General features: G+C 42.0%; 1 protein-coding gene across 1 annotated transcript in view; it reads right to left on the reverse strand.

The window, feature by feature from the left end:
* LOC121570012 (homeobox protein Mohawk-like) overlaps positions 1 to 9,137 on the reverse strand; it is a 29,731-nt gene extending 20,594 nt beyond the window's left edge. The window contains exons 1-6 of the mRNA XM_041881458.2: positions 9,049 to 9,137; positions 7,924 to 8,218; positions 5,634 to 5,684; positions 5,266 to 5,425; positions 2,324 to 2,477; positions 57 to 392 (exon numbers count right to left, since the gene is read on the reverse strand). Of these exons, the coding sequence (XP_041737392.1) occupies positions 57 to 392; positions 2,324 to 2,477; positions 5,266 to 5,425; positions 5,634 to 5,684; positions 7,924 to 8,108 (886 nt within the window). The 5' untranslated portion in view covers positions 8,109 to 8,218; positions 9,049 to 9,137. The remainder of the gene's footprint in view (positions 1 to 56; positions 393 to 2,323; positions 2,478 to 5,265; positions 5,426 to 5,633; positions 5,685 to 7,923; positions 8,219 to 9,048) is intronic.
* Between the last annotated feature and the right edge of the window lie 6,089 nt (positions 9,138 to 15,226).

Consider the following 15,226-nt stretch of genomic DNA (forward strand, 5'->3'; position numbering starts at 1 on the left):
GCAGCAGGCAGCTAAATCTTGAGGAAAGAATGTGAGAAAGAATGTAGGACTCTTACCAGCTCGATAAACAAAGTTTGCCTCGGTTTCTGAGGACGACGGGGAGAGGAGATCGTCGTCGTACTCGTTGGAGCTGAAGGATCCCGAGTGGTTCCTCTTCCTGGCATCCATGACGGCGTTGGCTACCATCACGTGTCGCAGCGAATCGTTGAGGTACCGGTGGAGCAAGCTACTCTTGTACTTGGGAGGCGGAGTCACATAGTCCTCGGCCAATGAGGCAGCGGCCCGGAGCCCCACCCCCATCATGGCGGCGCCCTCTTTCTTGATGACGCTCTGGTACATGGGCTTGCTAAACTCACCGCCACTCGTCTGCGTCCGCTGAGTGTTGTCCCCGTCTACAACACCATGGGGTGCCACCAGGGAGAAAACAGACAAAGTAGAGAGAGAAAGAAAGAAAAATCTGACATTTAGTTCCTCTGTCTGTATGCCCTCCAGTTGGCAAGGCTTCACCCAACTACAGTGAAGGAAGACCTCAGCTATCAGCTTAAGACCAAGGCATTACCAAACCATAATGGATGGTAGCCCATTTCCTCTCTATAAAAAGCACATTGCTGTTATTCTTTGCAGAAATAAATCCTTTCCAGGGAGCTCTTTGCGGCTGAGATTGAATTAAAATATTGTCCCCACCTGATGAAAGAAAATACAAAAGATAGAACACGGTGCTGAAAAACAGATACCCTGTCTGGACGAGGGAAATCAAGAGAGCTCCACTCTAGATGATGTCAGTGCTAAGACTGTAATTGGGTAATTTCGGCAGGTCTGAGTTTTGATTCAGTCTGGGCCAAATTATAATTATAGCTTCTACATATCAGAACCACATGGACATATTTGCTTTCCTTCTCCCTGCTTTCTGAGGTAGATATTTGAGACGTATATTCGAGGCGTACGTTGCACATCCGAGAGTGAGTTTGAAATCCTCAGCCGACATGTAAAACAAGCTAGCCAAAGGTTCCTTTTTTAAGCCTTTGACATTTCTCTTTCATGCCCTTCCTCAAGTCGGACATAAACCTGAGCTACATGTGACCTTTAACCTCCCTCTGTCTGACCCCTGACCTCTTCCTGTTGAGGCATTGCCACGGCAACCCCGCTGACACTGAGGTGAAATATCTAACAGCGAGACCTTGAAAGTTAGACTGAATAGTTACAGGGTCATTGGGATTATGGTCTCATCAGTCACATAACTAACTCTCTATCAGATCACAGTGTGTGATCTGATAGAGAGGCTTGGCCTGCAGTATTAGGGTCATGGGAGGGAGCAGAGCTGAGAAAAAGTTCATAACTGTATTATGACAAGAGAAGCAACTGTCTGGGCACTGGAGAACACCCTGCAAACTGAAGACTGTACAAACTAAAGACATTCCACCCTGCCCACATTGTGTATCTCTCCTCCTCAACAAACCTATTAGGGCTTAAGAGACTGAGTGACACCACAGTACAGTGCATGGGTGTTTCTCTGTATCAAAAAGAGCTGAGAGAGAGAGAGAGAGAGAGAGAGAGAGAGAGAGAGAGAGAGAGAGAGAGAGAGAGAGAGAGAGAGAGAGAGAGAGAGAGAGAGAGAGAGAGAGAGAGAGAGAGAGAGAGAGAGAGAGAGAGAGAGAGAGAGAGAGAGAGAGAGAGAGAGAGAGAGAGAGAGAGAGAGAGAGAGAGAGAGAGAGAGAGAAAGAAAGAAATACACAGCTGACAGAGCCTCTTATTCCAATTGCAGGCTGGGATCTGAAGGGGAAGCTAGTCCTCAGCCCTAGGGTGTCTTAATGACAGCGTGTCACAGCCTCTGAGCCTCAGCTTCTGTCTACCAGGACACACAGTGTGCATCCCACATAGAACCCTATTCCCTATATAGTGCACTACTTTTGACCAGAGCCCATAGGGTTCTTGTCAAAAGTAGTGCACTATATAGGGAGTAGGGTGCCATTTAGGACACAACCACAGACAGGCCATTTATAACACCAGCACATGGCCCTGCATAACTGGATCCTTACTTTGGAGCTGGAGCGGTCGGATACGAGGCATATGGGAGGAGGAAGATGGTTGTATTTGGCTGACCTCATTTTCTGAGATAGAGATATGATATGAAGAATTCGATGAAGGATGTTATGAGGTGTTATGAGCTGATACTTTGGCAGTGAGGGGTGGTTACCTTCTGAAATATGTGATGTATGAGGTGTAATGTGATAGGTTGGCCCTGGCAGTGAGGGTTATCTTTATGAGATAGACATATGGTGTTATAATATGATAGGTTGGCAGTGAGGGGAGGGTTAGGACTTACCTTCTGAGCAGGTGTCATCGCTGCTGACACTCAGTCTCTCTGCATTGCCTTGGACGTATTTGTTGTAGAGTTTGATGCGCAGGGCCCAGCTCAGGTCTGGCTGTCTCACTGTGTTCTTCAGCCTCCGTCTGGCGTTGGCAAACCAATTAGAGACCTGAGAGATGGAGGGAGAGGGAGGGAGAGAGAGAGAAAGTAAGAAAGACAGAGTGATAGGGAGAGAGAAACATAAAGTGAGAAAAAGACAGAGTGAGATAGGGAGAGAGGAGAAAGAGAGACAGAAGATAAAAAATCGAGACCGAGACGGCAGAGAAACAAAGACAGAGAGCAAAGTACGAGGATAGTCAGAGAGAAAAGAAAAGGGAGAGAAATAGGAAGAAAAATAGAAATCACTATTATTGTTTGGATTCAAAACACCCCCACATCCATGACATAACACAGACTATCCTTTAGGGAAATGTCTGCTGTGCCTCCCTCCCTCCGGCCTGCCTTACCCTGGGTATGAGAGAGACGGAGAGAGAGTCAGGTTGCAGTACGGCGGACCCTAATACCCATAATACCGCTGAACCAGTCTCTGAGACATCCCAGACACACTGGGGAAACGGGTCGGAGCAGTGCATTCATCTAGTCTAGTCATCTTTAGTCCTCTAGTCTATATCAAAGGCTTTCAAAATGCCATTCACAAACATTTAACACCTCCAAATGCTTGACAGGACCAGCGAATGTAACGTTTCATTAATTTATTTCCAACCCAATGTACCCAGTCCTATGTGCTTATTCTGGATTCCGCCGCTCTCCTTCTAATAATGTATTTTTTTCAAGCACTGTCTTCTTTAATGCAATAAAATGATACCCAACCCTGCCTTCTCCATTTCACAAGAACCAGATACCATAAGATGTTACTCTAGAATAACTGTTCATGCTCAATAGACTTCAAGCAACTTATGAAAGGGTTGGACTGGCCATATGTTAGAGTACTTATTTTCGGATCTTTCCTGTGTTTCAGTATCATGTTTCTCATTAACGAAGAGAGTCCCACGTCCCTTTGTTTCTGGCTGAGGGCATGTCACACCAGGGGCCTTAGCTGAGGCGTCTACATGTGGCTTGGAGAAGGCTGACAGAGACTGAGAGAGCGCTGAGAGAGCACAGAGAGGTCTGAGGCAATTTGCTAATGAGCCTGTAGGACAATATGTTATTAAGACTGAGACTGCGAGAGGATGGATGGGTGGCACGGCTGGCCTACACCCAAAATAGCACCCTATTCCCTATATAGTGCACTACTCTTAACCAGGGCTCATAGAGCTCTGGTCAAAAGTAGTGCACTATGTAGGGAATAGGATGCCATTTGGGACGCAGCCCTGGTCACAACGACGGGTTACCACCACAGACATCGAACCCAGTGCTATGACATTACACAGTATTATGACACCACATGGTTCATCACCTTGTTCCTTGTTTCTACCCTGTTGCATAGAGATAGACAGACAGACAGACAGACAGACAGACAGACAGACAGACAGACAGACAGACAGACAGGTCACAGACAGAGTGAACATAACATGACCTTGCACCCCGTATGGGGTGTGTGGGAGTGTGGGGGTGTGGGCCTGTGTGTGTGTGTTCCATATAAAGCATTATTCTGTGATGTGCCCACACTCCCCAAAACAAACAGCTTCATTAGGAACCAAATTAAAAACAGATTAGACGACAGATGCAGGGAAGGGGAAATAGCCATGACAGCCTTCGATCTCTCCCTCCCCTATCTCTCGCTCTCTTTTCTCTCTCTCTCTCTCTCTCTCTCTCTCTCTCTCTCTCTCTCTATCGCTCTCCCATATTTATGAACTTGTGTTGTGTGGAGATGATACAGCAACATACAGATGTAGGATCTTAATTTTATCACTCTTTCGTTGCTGAGGAAATGCACATTTGTAGTGTATTCAAGGTTTAAAAAGGCTTCTAAAGTTTGTAATTTTACTTTAAATTGTCAGACTTGATTTGCCCTAACGAAAACTGCATCAACCCCTACAAATAATGTCCATTAATTATAATCCACATAATAATTCGCATTTCCTGTGGCTGTAGGATTATTTTCCCGCTGTAGCAAACTGGCTCAAATTAAGATCCTAGGTTTGTACAAGCCCCACCTGTCAGACAGAACATAACATAGGGAGGAGCTCAGTTGTAGCCTTCTGTTGCTGCTCTCTCTATCTCACACTCTGGCTCTGTCTCTTTCTCTCTTTCTCTCTTTCTCTCTTTCTCTCTTTCTCTCTCTCTCTTTCTCTCTCTCTGTCTCTCTCTTTCTCACACACTCTCTTTCTGTCTCTATCTCACGCTCACTCTCTATCTCACACTCTCTCTCTCTCTCTCTCTCTCTCTCTCTCTCTCTCTCTCTCTCTCTCTTTCTCCCTCCCCCTTCTCTCTCCCTCTCTCTCTCTGGGATTTGTCACTTTATAATAATAATAATAATAATATGCCATTTATGATGGAAACACAGTAATCTAGAGGAACACTATGCTCTATGACTCACAACACCAAACGTCACCTAAGTATAAGCTGCCTATTTACAAAGACAAGTAGCCTATAAAAAGGCTATATTTTCAAACAAGTATAAACAAGCTATAACAAGAGATAAGAACAAGGTCAATATTGTCCATAATGAAAACCATAATGTTAAATAGAGATGGAGTAATCATAGAGACAATCGGAATGCCATGATTTTAATATTGACCGTTTCTGTGAAAAATTTAAATGTAGGCTACACTAGAATGAATTGTAAGTAGGCCTTTTCACTATGATAATTCTTGCTAATTATTTATCTATATACTGTTTGTATTTTCATTTCATTTCAATACAATATCAGATTAACAACAATCAAATTACATTGTGGTTAAAATGTTTGAACTGTCCTGAAATCCTGAAATATTTAAAAGAAGAGAAAATCCCACCTGGACCAAGGTCATTTGAGAGCCAAGGGCTAGCAGAATTTTTTCCGTCTTAGTGGGGTATGGGTTGTCCCTGTGTTTGTAGAGCCACTGCTTCAGGGGCCGTGCCATGTCCTGAAGGGCCTGACGCTTGTGTCGCACCTTCCCGCTGCTCTGACGGCCCCTGCATGACGGAGAGAGAGCAACAAGTGCGTCAGTCACTGCTCTAGAGAAAATAGGCCTAAGAATTGAATTGAGGCCCTTGTCAATAAACATTTTCGTTATGAAACAAATATATTTAGAAAATATATATATATATATATATATATATATATATATATATATATATATATATTATTGATGTTTAATTTATGGGGAATAGTGGCACGTACTTTTCTGATTTTGTTTTCATGACGTAGTTGTCAAGATCGCAGACTGTAGACCTATAAGAAATTGAATTTAGAGAAAATATTAAAACATTGCTGTGAATAAAAAAACGTGTAACATGAGGAAATTCTTTCTGCTCTTTCACTTATTTTCCCTTTGTACAAGTTGTTGGCCAAGACTTGATCAGTGACGCACAACTTTTACACTCAAGAGAAGACTAATTCGATAATATTGTAACGACCCTGGGTTTATAATTGCGGATATTGATTACATTTAGCCTAGGGTTTAATTCATTGTGCATACATTAATTATACTTGAGGTAGGCTATATTAGTTCTAATATAGGCCAAAATACTATTTGGTTAATCAATTAAAGATAGCCTATCATTAAAATGTATTTGAAAAACAACGATAAAGGAATAGGCTATCATTACCAACATATCAATTTCGTATAATTAGACCTACATCTTAATGCATTTTGGGTGGGGAAAAAACTTTGGGGAAAACAAACACACACAAAAACAAGTGACATGATCTTAGATTGAATTCGTGCCTGAGTGGTACTTTATCCCTAATATAGAGAGAGAATATTGTTGTTTATTTGCACATGACGTAAAGTGGATGTTCCGTTCATGTTGTAGCCTACCTTGAAGAAGAATGGCTATCCAGAGTCATAACACGTAAAATGACCGTTGGAGAGTGTGTCATTTTCTCACCAAAGTGTGCTATAATTAAACTGGAGCAGAGAAGCGTTTTATTGGTTGCTTGTTTTCTTTGCTGTGCTTCTCTTCCCGCAAAGCACGAAAACGTCGCAATGAAACAAATAATAACATTCCATTTCACACCCATGGTAGCAGCTAGACGTGTCTCAAGTAGGGCTAAGTTTTATGGTCGTTGCGTGGTGCTGTCTGTGTAAGTGCTATCTTTCAACCAAGTGTAAAATAGGCTATTTCCAAATCGAGCAATAGCCTAGGTATTTTGGTAACGAAACATTCTCAGACTGATAATCAAAGGGACCCCAAATGGGAGCAATTTGTTCTTGATACTTCTAATGTGCTGCCTATGATTTTTAAACCTGTAGATGTCACTATGACCCTGCGATATTCCCTGCTTTATCTTCTGTCTCCGAAGCTCCACTGCAGATGTAACATATTTTCTACTAACTTCAAGTCTGCCTGAAATTCATGTTCTACAAATATTTAAATAACAGTTTACTCCCCTGTGCTGAATTTTGGCGACACACACCTCCTATTAATATTAATATTCTTAAATAGTAATGATATTCGCCCGGAAGCGGCACCTCACGGCCATTGTGTTATCTATCCCTCCGTCTCTCAGAGGTAGTTCAATAACTCCGGCGCTGACGGAGAACGTCGGTGTGTAGGATGTTTGCTTAAATTGACTCCTGTTTCACGCAGCATCACGTTTGATTCGATGCTGGTGCCCATCCAAACATATAAGGGACTACTGTACATGTCTGTAAATAAATTACGTCTTGAGTGTAAACAGCCCACGGGTCAATCAGAGGAATTTTGACTCTCTGAGTTCCGATTAGACGAAAATAACGCATGACATGAATCCTTTTTTACTCTCGCTCTCTCTCTAAAGAAATTGCCATGCTTGACTACACCACACATAGAGTTGAAAGGCACATGTATATATTGGAAACAGACGAAGATGTGTTTTATACACGCTACTGAAAACAGATTGCCTAGATATTAATATATGTAGATTATCTGTGAATATCAACACTAAAATGCAAACCAGGTTGTAATAGTAAATATTAACTATCTGCAATTTCCTTAAAACAATAAGATTATATTGCACTGATGGAATGTTGCACTTCTAATGTTGTTAATATTTTGGCTACATGATGTGAAATGATATTGTAAGATTTTGCTAAGATTTGCTATGATTTCACTTTAGATAACCTTTTGTCTGAATTTATAATTGAGATGACTGTTTAGAACATATCCAAAACCATTATTAGATGGCGTTGTTTTCGAAAAGCTTACCTCTTGCATTATAAATGCGTAATTACACATCAATCACACTTGGTTACCTGGGGTCACCATCATTTAAAAAAACTAATCTGCACAATTTCAATTTGCAGCATCGACTTCTTACACCTTTCACACAGTGTGTATCACTCCTTATTCAGTTGCGCCACCAGAAAGGTTCCCTTACCCAAACATGACTTTACAATGCAAACCGAAGTGCAATAATTAAAAATCTAAACACTGTTGCAAGTTTGGTTGTCTGCTTTGTTTATGAGAAGTTTGAATGAGTGACATACCTCCTGTGTCTGATGCCGTTGTTGTCTTTAATAACTTGATGATTGCTTGATAGAAGGTCTGGATGAAGGTCCGGATGCTGTCCATCTATTACCTCTAAATAATTTATGCTGCTCCTCTCGACCTCCTTCGTCTTCTCATCGAAGAGGACCTGGTTACTCAATTTGTTAAACACAATAGTATTCATCTTTGGTTCGGTATTCCTCCGTTATCTCTGCTTCGTAAAATTATATTTCTCAAATATTGTTGCACTTCACTTCTTATTGAAGCTGCTGTCCCAGTGTCCCGGTGAGTCCCCTGTGAAGCAAGTGGAATATGGGGATTCAAAAGTCATGCAGCTGGGGTTATCAGATTCAGATTGGCATAATTTACTAAAGTTGGGTTTCTGATTTTGAATCTATGGATAATATGATGATGCGCAAAAATCAAGGTGCATTGTATTTTATCCTAATTCATGGTAGATCAATTTAAACCACAAAGACAGAAGTGTTCTTGACTATACTCAAAGACCATCCATCTCAATAAAACACATCCCAGTCTGCAGTGCGGTGCGGTGCCATGCATCCATTACGCATTCCTGTGTGCGATATTTTCATTTTACTCATTAAACTATATTCACTAGGCTGCTAAAATGACTAAAATGTCAACACAACCTCACCATACATACAGAGAATCTCAATACATTGAGAAAAAAATACTGTCCATCAGATTAGCTAAATGGGTCCACAGCCGCACGGGCTCATTAGTGCAGAATTTAATTCCATCGCCTTTATTTCCCTGATTTTAGAGACACAATGCATTCCACACCACCGCATGTTGCCTTGAAATCTCTCTCTATCGTCGACAGAAATTTCAGAGGTGCAAATAGTTCAGCTATAAATTTGAGATTTTTTTCTGTTTGATTTAAAACCTTCGAGGTTTATGATTTACAGTTATAGTAGCCTACTATCATACCGCTAAATATTTCTGGTTTAACATGAGCATGACTCCAATCACCGGAGGGATATACCGTGCCATCACCATGGAGCAATGTTGCCAGATGTATCCCATTTAAAGTTGAGGCAGACGTTTTTCCATTGTAGTCACACATAAGAAACCCCATCAAACGGTGTCTCGTTCTTAGTTACCTGTACGGTAGCCTGCCTGCGTCTCTGTGTAGTGTGTAGTAATCCTGCTTCCAGTTGTCCATTCCCTGCTCACATGTTCCCGTTCTAAGTTCCTGAGCTGAAACCACACGAACCGCGGTCGCCTCTCTGCTTTATTCAGTGGCCTCCGATTCTCAGCCCGGGAATCTGAATATGTCACCCTTCTCATGTTTCCTAGCACAGAGCCCCAGCATGCGAACATAAAGTTAATGCTCTATGCCTGTTCCGCGGCTCGCATAGCCTTAAGGCATCGGGGATACAGCGCTGCTAGTTCGCGTGTATACTTTTTCCATCGATCTATTATTGCACTCGATATCAAATTTCTATGCAATAATGTATATATCAGTGATACTTTTGTTTCATTCTATTGTACGCACATTTTCTTGAGAAGGTAGCAGGGGTAGTCTGACGTGATGCAACACATTCTCACCGAATAACGGTCCTCTGCTCGGTCAACTGCATCTGTGCAGGTGCTCATGAGTGTCAGTGATAGAATGCAGTCAATTGGAGCGTGTAAAATGTGAGGTTATTTACAATCATGGCCTTGAAATGTAATTGTTATTCCAGACATCGGTTCATATTGAGCATTTTCCATTTTATGCACAATCCGCCAGAGTGCTTATGTTTTGAGTATAGCCTATCAAAGGCTAACGTTTAAAGGTAGTTTAAACGTTTTTGTCCTTTTAAGAAATACAACTAACATACTCCTTGGTTTTCACAAGGTCATCAATGCAGCCCTGCTGAAGGAAAACAGATACATTAATTGAAATAGCATATCTAGAGTTCTCTGTTTGGCCTAATTTGCGGTGGCTTTCAGGAAAAATGTTGTGCTTTTATAGATAGCCTAGCCTACCACTGATTACCACTGATGAACCCTTTCATTTACTGTAATTGCAGAAGTTTTTTAAAGGGGCAATCTGGGATTGGTACATCAATTTTTTGACTTTTAAACCAGGTGACCGTTTTGTTGATGTTTGAATCCCAGATTGCTCCTTTAGGGCCTTTCTGCCTGAATCAGAAATGCTGTGCTCTTGAGCTGTTGCCTTTTCGGGTTTATCCAAGGTAGTGATTCTCTGTATGTGACTAAGCAGCAGACCTATATAGATGTTTAGAGATCCATGTAATTATTGTTTATTTATGATTATTTTCATTTAATGGGGGGAAGAACTTTTGCAAACAGGCTATGAATGAGTCTGTCATGTAATAACTGTAATTAAGGTTTTAGTCTGTTTATTTTCTCAATAAGATTGCTATGTGTGATATCTAACTTGGCCGCCTATATGCACCTTCTGAAAGTAACTCACTTTACCTGCTCCTGATATGATCTATGACCTTTAGGGTCACCATATCCCCCCTGAGATTAACGTGTGTAGTGGCTCCTCCTTTCAACAGCGTATCTAAATCTAACATGCGGTGCCTTTTATAATAATATGCCATTTAGCAGACGCTTTTATCCAAAGCAACTTACAGTCATGTGCGCATACATTTTTATGTATGGGTGGTCCCGGGGATCGAACCCACTACCCTGGCGTTATAAGCGCCATGCTCTACCAATTGAGCTACAGAGGACCACGAGGAAATAAATATCACTTCTTAAATGTAGAATCTCGATTCCAAAAGGCTTTAAATATAATATCAGATGTCCAATACCTTAAAAACACAAAAATATGCATTTTGAAAACTTTTTTTTTAGTGGATGTAATTATTTTTGCCATGTCCCTGTGTGTTATTCATCAACTTCTACAATAAATATTAGCCATAAAATAATAACACATTAAAATTATTTCTTCATAATTTTATAGTCCTAGTTAAAATCTCAATTTTTTCATGATTATTGTATTTATTATTATTCTATTTAAAGTTGTCTGTGAAAACAGCCCCTTCCCACAATGACATCTCTTTCAGGAAGTGTCATCATTTCTTTGGTGCAAAGCTAAATAAATATAAACACTAGGTTTGATCTATTTTCCATGTTTTCTGATGTTAGTCTGTTTGTCTCACTCATACATTTCCACCCTGTTAGGCTACATTCTAGAGAACATTTATCAAATTTCAAAATGTAAAAAAAAAATCATATAGAGGTCAAAATCCTCATCAAGTATTTACCATTATGCTATCTTAATCTCAATCACACAGAGAGCTATAGCTAATTTAGGCTCCAATTTCCACCCTGTTAGGTTCAACTCTGTTAGTTAGGATTCTGCAATAGCTGTATGGGATTATGCACCTAAAATGGATTTACAGCGCATTCGGAAGGTAGTTCATACTGGCCCTGTGTAGCTCAGTTGGTAGAGCATGGCGCTTGCAACGCCAGGGTTGTGGGTTCGTTTCCCACGGGGGGCCAGTATGAAAAAATTTGTGCACTCACTAACTGTAAGTTGCTCTGGATAAGAGCGTCTGCTAAAATGTATTCAGGCCACTTGACTTTTTCCACATTTTTGTTACGCTACAGCCTTATTCTAAAACGGATAAAGTAAAAATCCTCATCAATCTACACACAATACCCCCTAATGACAAAGCAAAAACAGGTTTTTAGAAATGTGCGCAAATTTATTAAAAATAAAAAACAGAAATACGTTATTTACATAAGTATTCAGACCCTTTCCTATGAGACTCGAAATTGAGCTCAGGTGCATCCTGTTTCCATTGATCATCCTTGAGATGTATCTACAACTTGATTGGAGTCCACCTGTGGTAAATTAAATTGATTGGACATGATTTGGAAAGGCACACACCTGTCTATATAAGGTCTCACAGTTGACAGTGGATGTCAGAGCAAAAACCAAGCCATGAGGTCAAAGGAATTGTCCATAGTGCTCAGAGACAGGATTTTGTCGAGGCACAGATCTGGGGAAGGGTAACAAAAAATGTCTGCAGCATTGAAGGTCCCCAAGAACACAGTGGCCTCCATCATTCTTAAATGGAAGGAGTTTGGAACCACCAAGACTCTTCCTAGAGCTGGCCGCCCAGTCAAACTGAGCAATCGGGATACATTTACATTTTAGTCATTTAGCAGACGCTCTTATCCAGAGCGACTTACAGTTAGTGAGTGCATACATTATATTTTTTTTAATTTTGCATACTGGCCCCCCGTGGGAATCGAACCCACAACACTGGCGTTGCAAACGCCATGCTCTACCAACTGAGCTACATCCCTGCCGGCCATTCCCTCCCCTACCCTGGACGACGCTGGGCCAATTGTGCGCCGCCCTATGGGTCTCCCGGTCACGGCCAGCTACGACAGAGCCTGGATTTGAACCAGGATCTAATGGCACAGCTAGCACTGCAATGCAGTGCCTTAGACCACTGCACCACTCGGGAGAACATAGAAGGGCCTTGGTCAGGGAGGTGACCAAGAGCCCGATGGTCACTCTGACAGAGCTCCAGAGTTCCTCTGTGGAGATGGGAGAACCTTCCAGAAGAACAACCATCTCTGCAGCATTCCACTAATCAGGCCCTTATGGTAGAGTGGCCAGATGGAAGCCACTCCTCAGTAAAAGGCACATGACAGCCCGCTTGGAGTTTGCCAAAAAGGCAGCTAAAGCTTGGCACACCTGTATTTGGGGAGTTTCTCCCATTCTTCTCTGCACTTCCTCTCAAGCTCTGTCAGGTTGGATGGGGAGCGTTGCTGCACAGCTATTTTCAGGTCTCTCCAGAGATGTTAGATCGGGTTCAAGTCTGGGCTCTGGCTGGGCCACTCAAGGACATTCAGAGTTTCCTCCAGACGTGACGCTTGGCATTCAGGTCAAAGAGTTCAATCTTTGTTTAATCAGACCAGAGAATATTGTTTCTCATGGTCTGAGAGTCTTTAGGTGCCTTTTGGCAAACTCCAAGCGGGATGTCATGTGCCTTTTACTGAGGAGTGGCTTCCATCTGGCCACTCTACCATAAAGGCCTGATTGGTGGAGTGCTGCAGAGATGGTTGTCCTTCTGGAAGGTTCTCCCATCTCAACAGAGGAACTATAGAGCTCTGTCAGAGTGAACATCATGTTCTTGGTCACCTCCCTGACCAAGGCCCTTCTACCCCGATTGCTCAGTTTGGCCGGGCGGCCAGCTCTAGGAAGTCTTGGTGGTTCCAAACTCCTTCCATTTAAGAATGATGGAGGCCACTGTGTTCTTGGGGACCTTCAATGCTGCAGACATTTTTTGGTACCCTTCCCCAGATCTCTGCCTTGACACAATCCTGTCTCTGAGCTCTACAGACAATTCCTTTGACCTCATGGCTTGGTTTTTGCTCTGACATGCACTGTCAACTGTGTGACCTTTGATAGACTGGTGTGTGCCCTTCCAAATCATGTCCAATCATTTGAATCTATTACAGGTGGACTCCAATCAAGTTGTAGAAACATCTCAAGGATGATCAATAGAAACAGGATGCACCTGAGCTCAATTTCGAGTCTCATAGCAGGTAGTTTTGGGGGCGGCAGGTAGCTTAGTGGTTAAGAGCATTGTGCCAGTAACCGAAAGGTTGCTGGTTCTAATCCCCAAGCCGACTAGGTGAAAAATCTGTCGATGTGCCCTTGAGCAAGGCACTTAACCCTAATTGCTCATGTAAGTCGCTCTGGATAAGAGCGTCTGCTAAATGACTAAAATGTAATTGCAAAGGGTCTGAACACTTACATAAATAAGGTATTTCAGTTTTTTATGTTCAAACATTTCAAGAAACCTGTTTTCATTTAGTCATTAGCGGGTATTGTGTCTAGGTTGCTGAGGATTTTATTTTATTTTATCCATTTTAAAATAAGGCTGTAACGTAACAAAATGTGGAGAAAGTCAAGGGGTCAGAATACTTTCCGAAGGCACTGTATATATATTATTTCTCACATTTCTCCAAATGAATTCCAATGGTCCATCTATACGGTTGGAGCCTAACCTTTGCCATTACACTGTCTCACCTTCCTTAAAGCCAATGTCATGGAGACATTTGCATTATCTTGCGCAAAAAATGGACTCAGAAAATAAAAGTAAGTTGAGTTTAACTAAACCAAGGCCAAGGCAAGCAGATAAGGGAAGACAAAGGGGTTAGGTTGTTACACTTTAGTTGAAGGCCCTTTCTCTAGGGTGGGGGAGCTGTGTCTCGATTCTCCACCCTCCTCCTGAAGTCCCTGTGACAATCAGGATGTTCAAAAGGACACTCTGGGACTTGGTTCGTTGGAACAAAGGCCAGTGTTCCGTGGTCCTCTGATTGGCTTGTTGATCCATCAATCATCCCCTCAAATGAATGTGACTGGCTGTGGTTATGGCACGGCTGGGAACTGAGGAGTGTTTGCCATTAGGTTTTTATGTCTCTTGTGTTCAATACCTTTATGTTTTCCTCCCTGGTACAGAAGAGCTGAGCTTTAATGCCAACTGTTGCTCTTACAGCATGTCTACTTTAAGACACAATTAAGTGTTTATGCATTATAAATAAAACACCACTTAACTTACAGGACAGATAGAGTGTGAATCCCAAATGGCACCCTATTCACGATATAGTGCACTACCCTATGGGTTCTGATCAAAATTTATGAACTATATAGGGAATATGGTGCCATTTGGGTCGCACACCGACAGATGCACAAGGCCTGGGAAGAGCTTGACAAATACACAATATTCACACTATTCCACTGAGAAACAGTGAAACAGGATGATATCTGTACCTTATTTGAGGGCGCTTATTGCAAATGTTAAAAACAAACATTTATTTCACGTCAGAAAATCACAAAATCAGCCTGACACCCTTATTGCTGGGGGATATAATCATGAAATTCATAATTCAGTGTGTATCAGGGCATTTGGTTAGAAAGGTAGCCATTAGTTGAAGTTACTATTACGTCAACACCTTATACCATTCAACTCTAAATTCCTTTTTAAACCCCAGTCTACAACCCTCTGGAAAACCCTAATCTGTCTGTCACGACTTCCGCCGAGGCTGCCTCCCCTCCTTGTTCACTAACCTCCACAATAAACAATCACCCACACAGACAAGGAAGCAGAGGGAACACTTATACAATGACTAATGAGGGAATAAGGACCAGGTGTGTGTGATTGAAGACAAGACAAATGGAGTGATGATAAATGGATCGGCAGTAGCTAGTAAGCCGGTGACGCCGAATGCCGAAACCTGCCCGAACAAGGAGAGGAGGCAGCCTCGGCGGAAGTCGTGACACTGTCCCTCATT

This window comes from Coregonus clupeaformis, chromosome 7 (assembly GCF_020615455.1).
Source record: "Coregonus clupeaformis isolate EN_2021a chromosome 7, ASM2061545v1, whole genome shotgun sequence".
In the NCBI taxonomy this organism is placed as follows: Eukaryota; Metazoa; Chordata; class Actinopteri; order Salmoniformes; family Salmonidae; genus Coregonus; species Coregonus clupeaformis.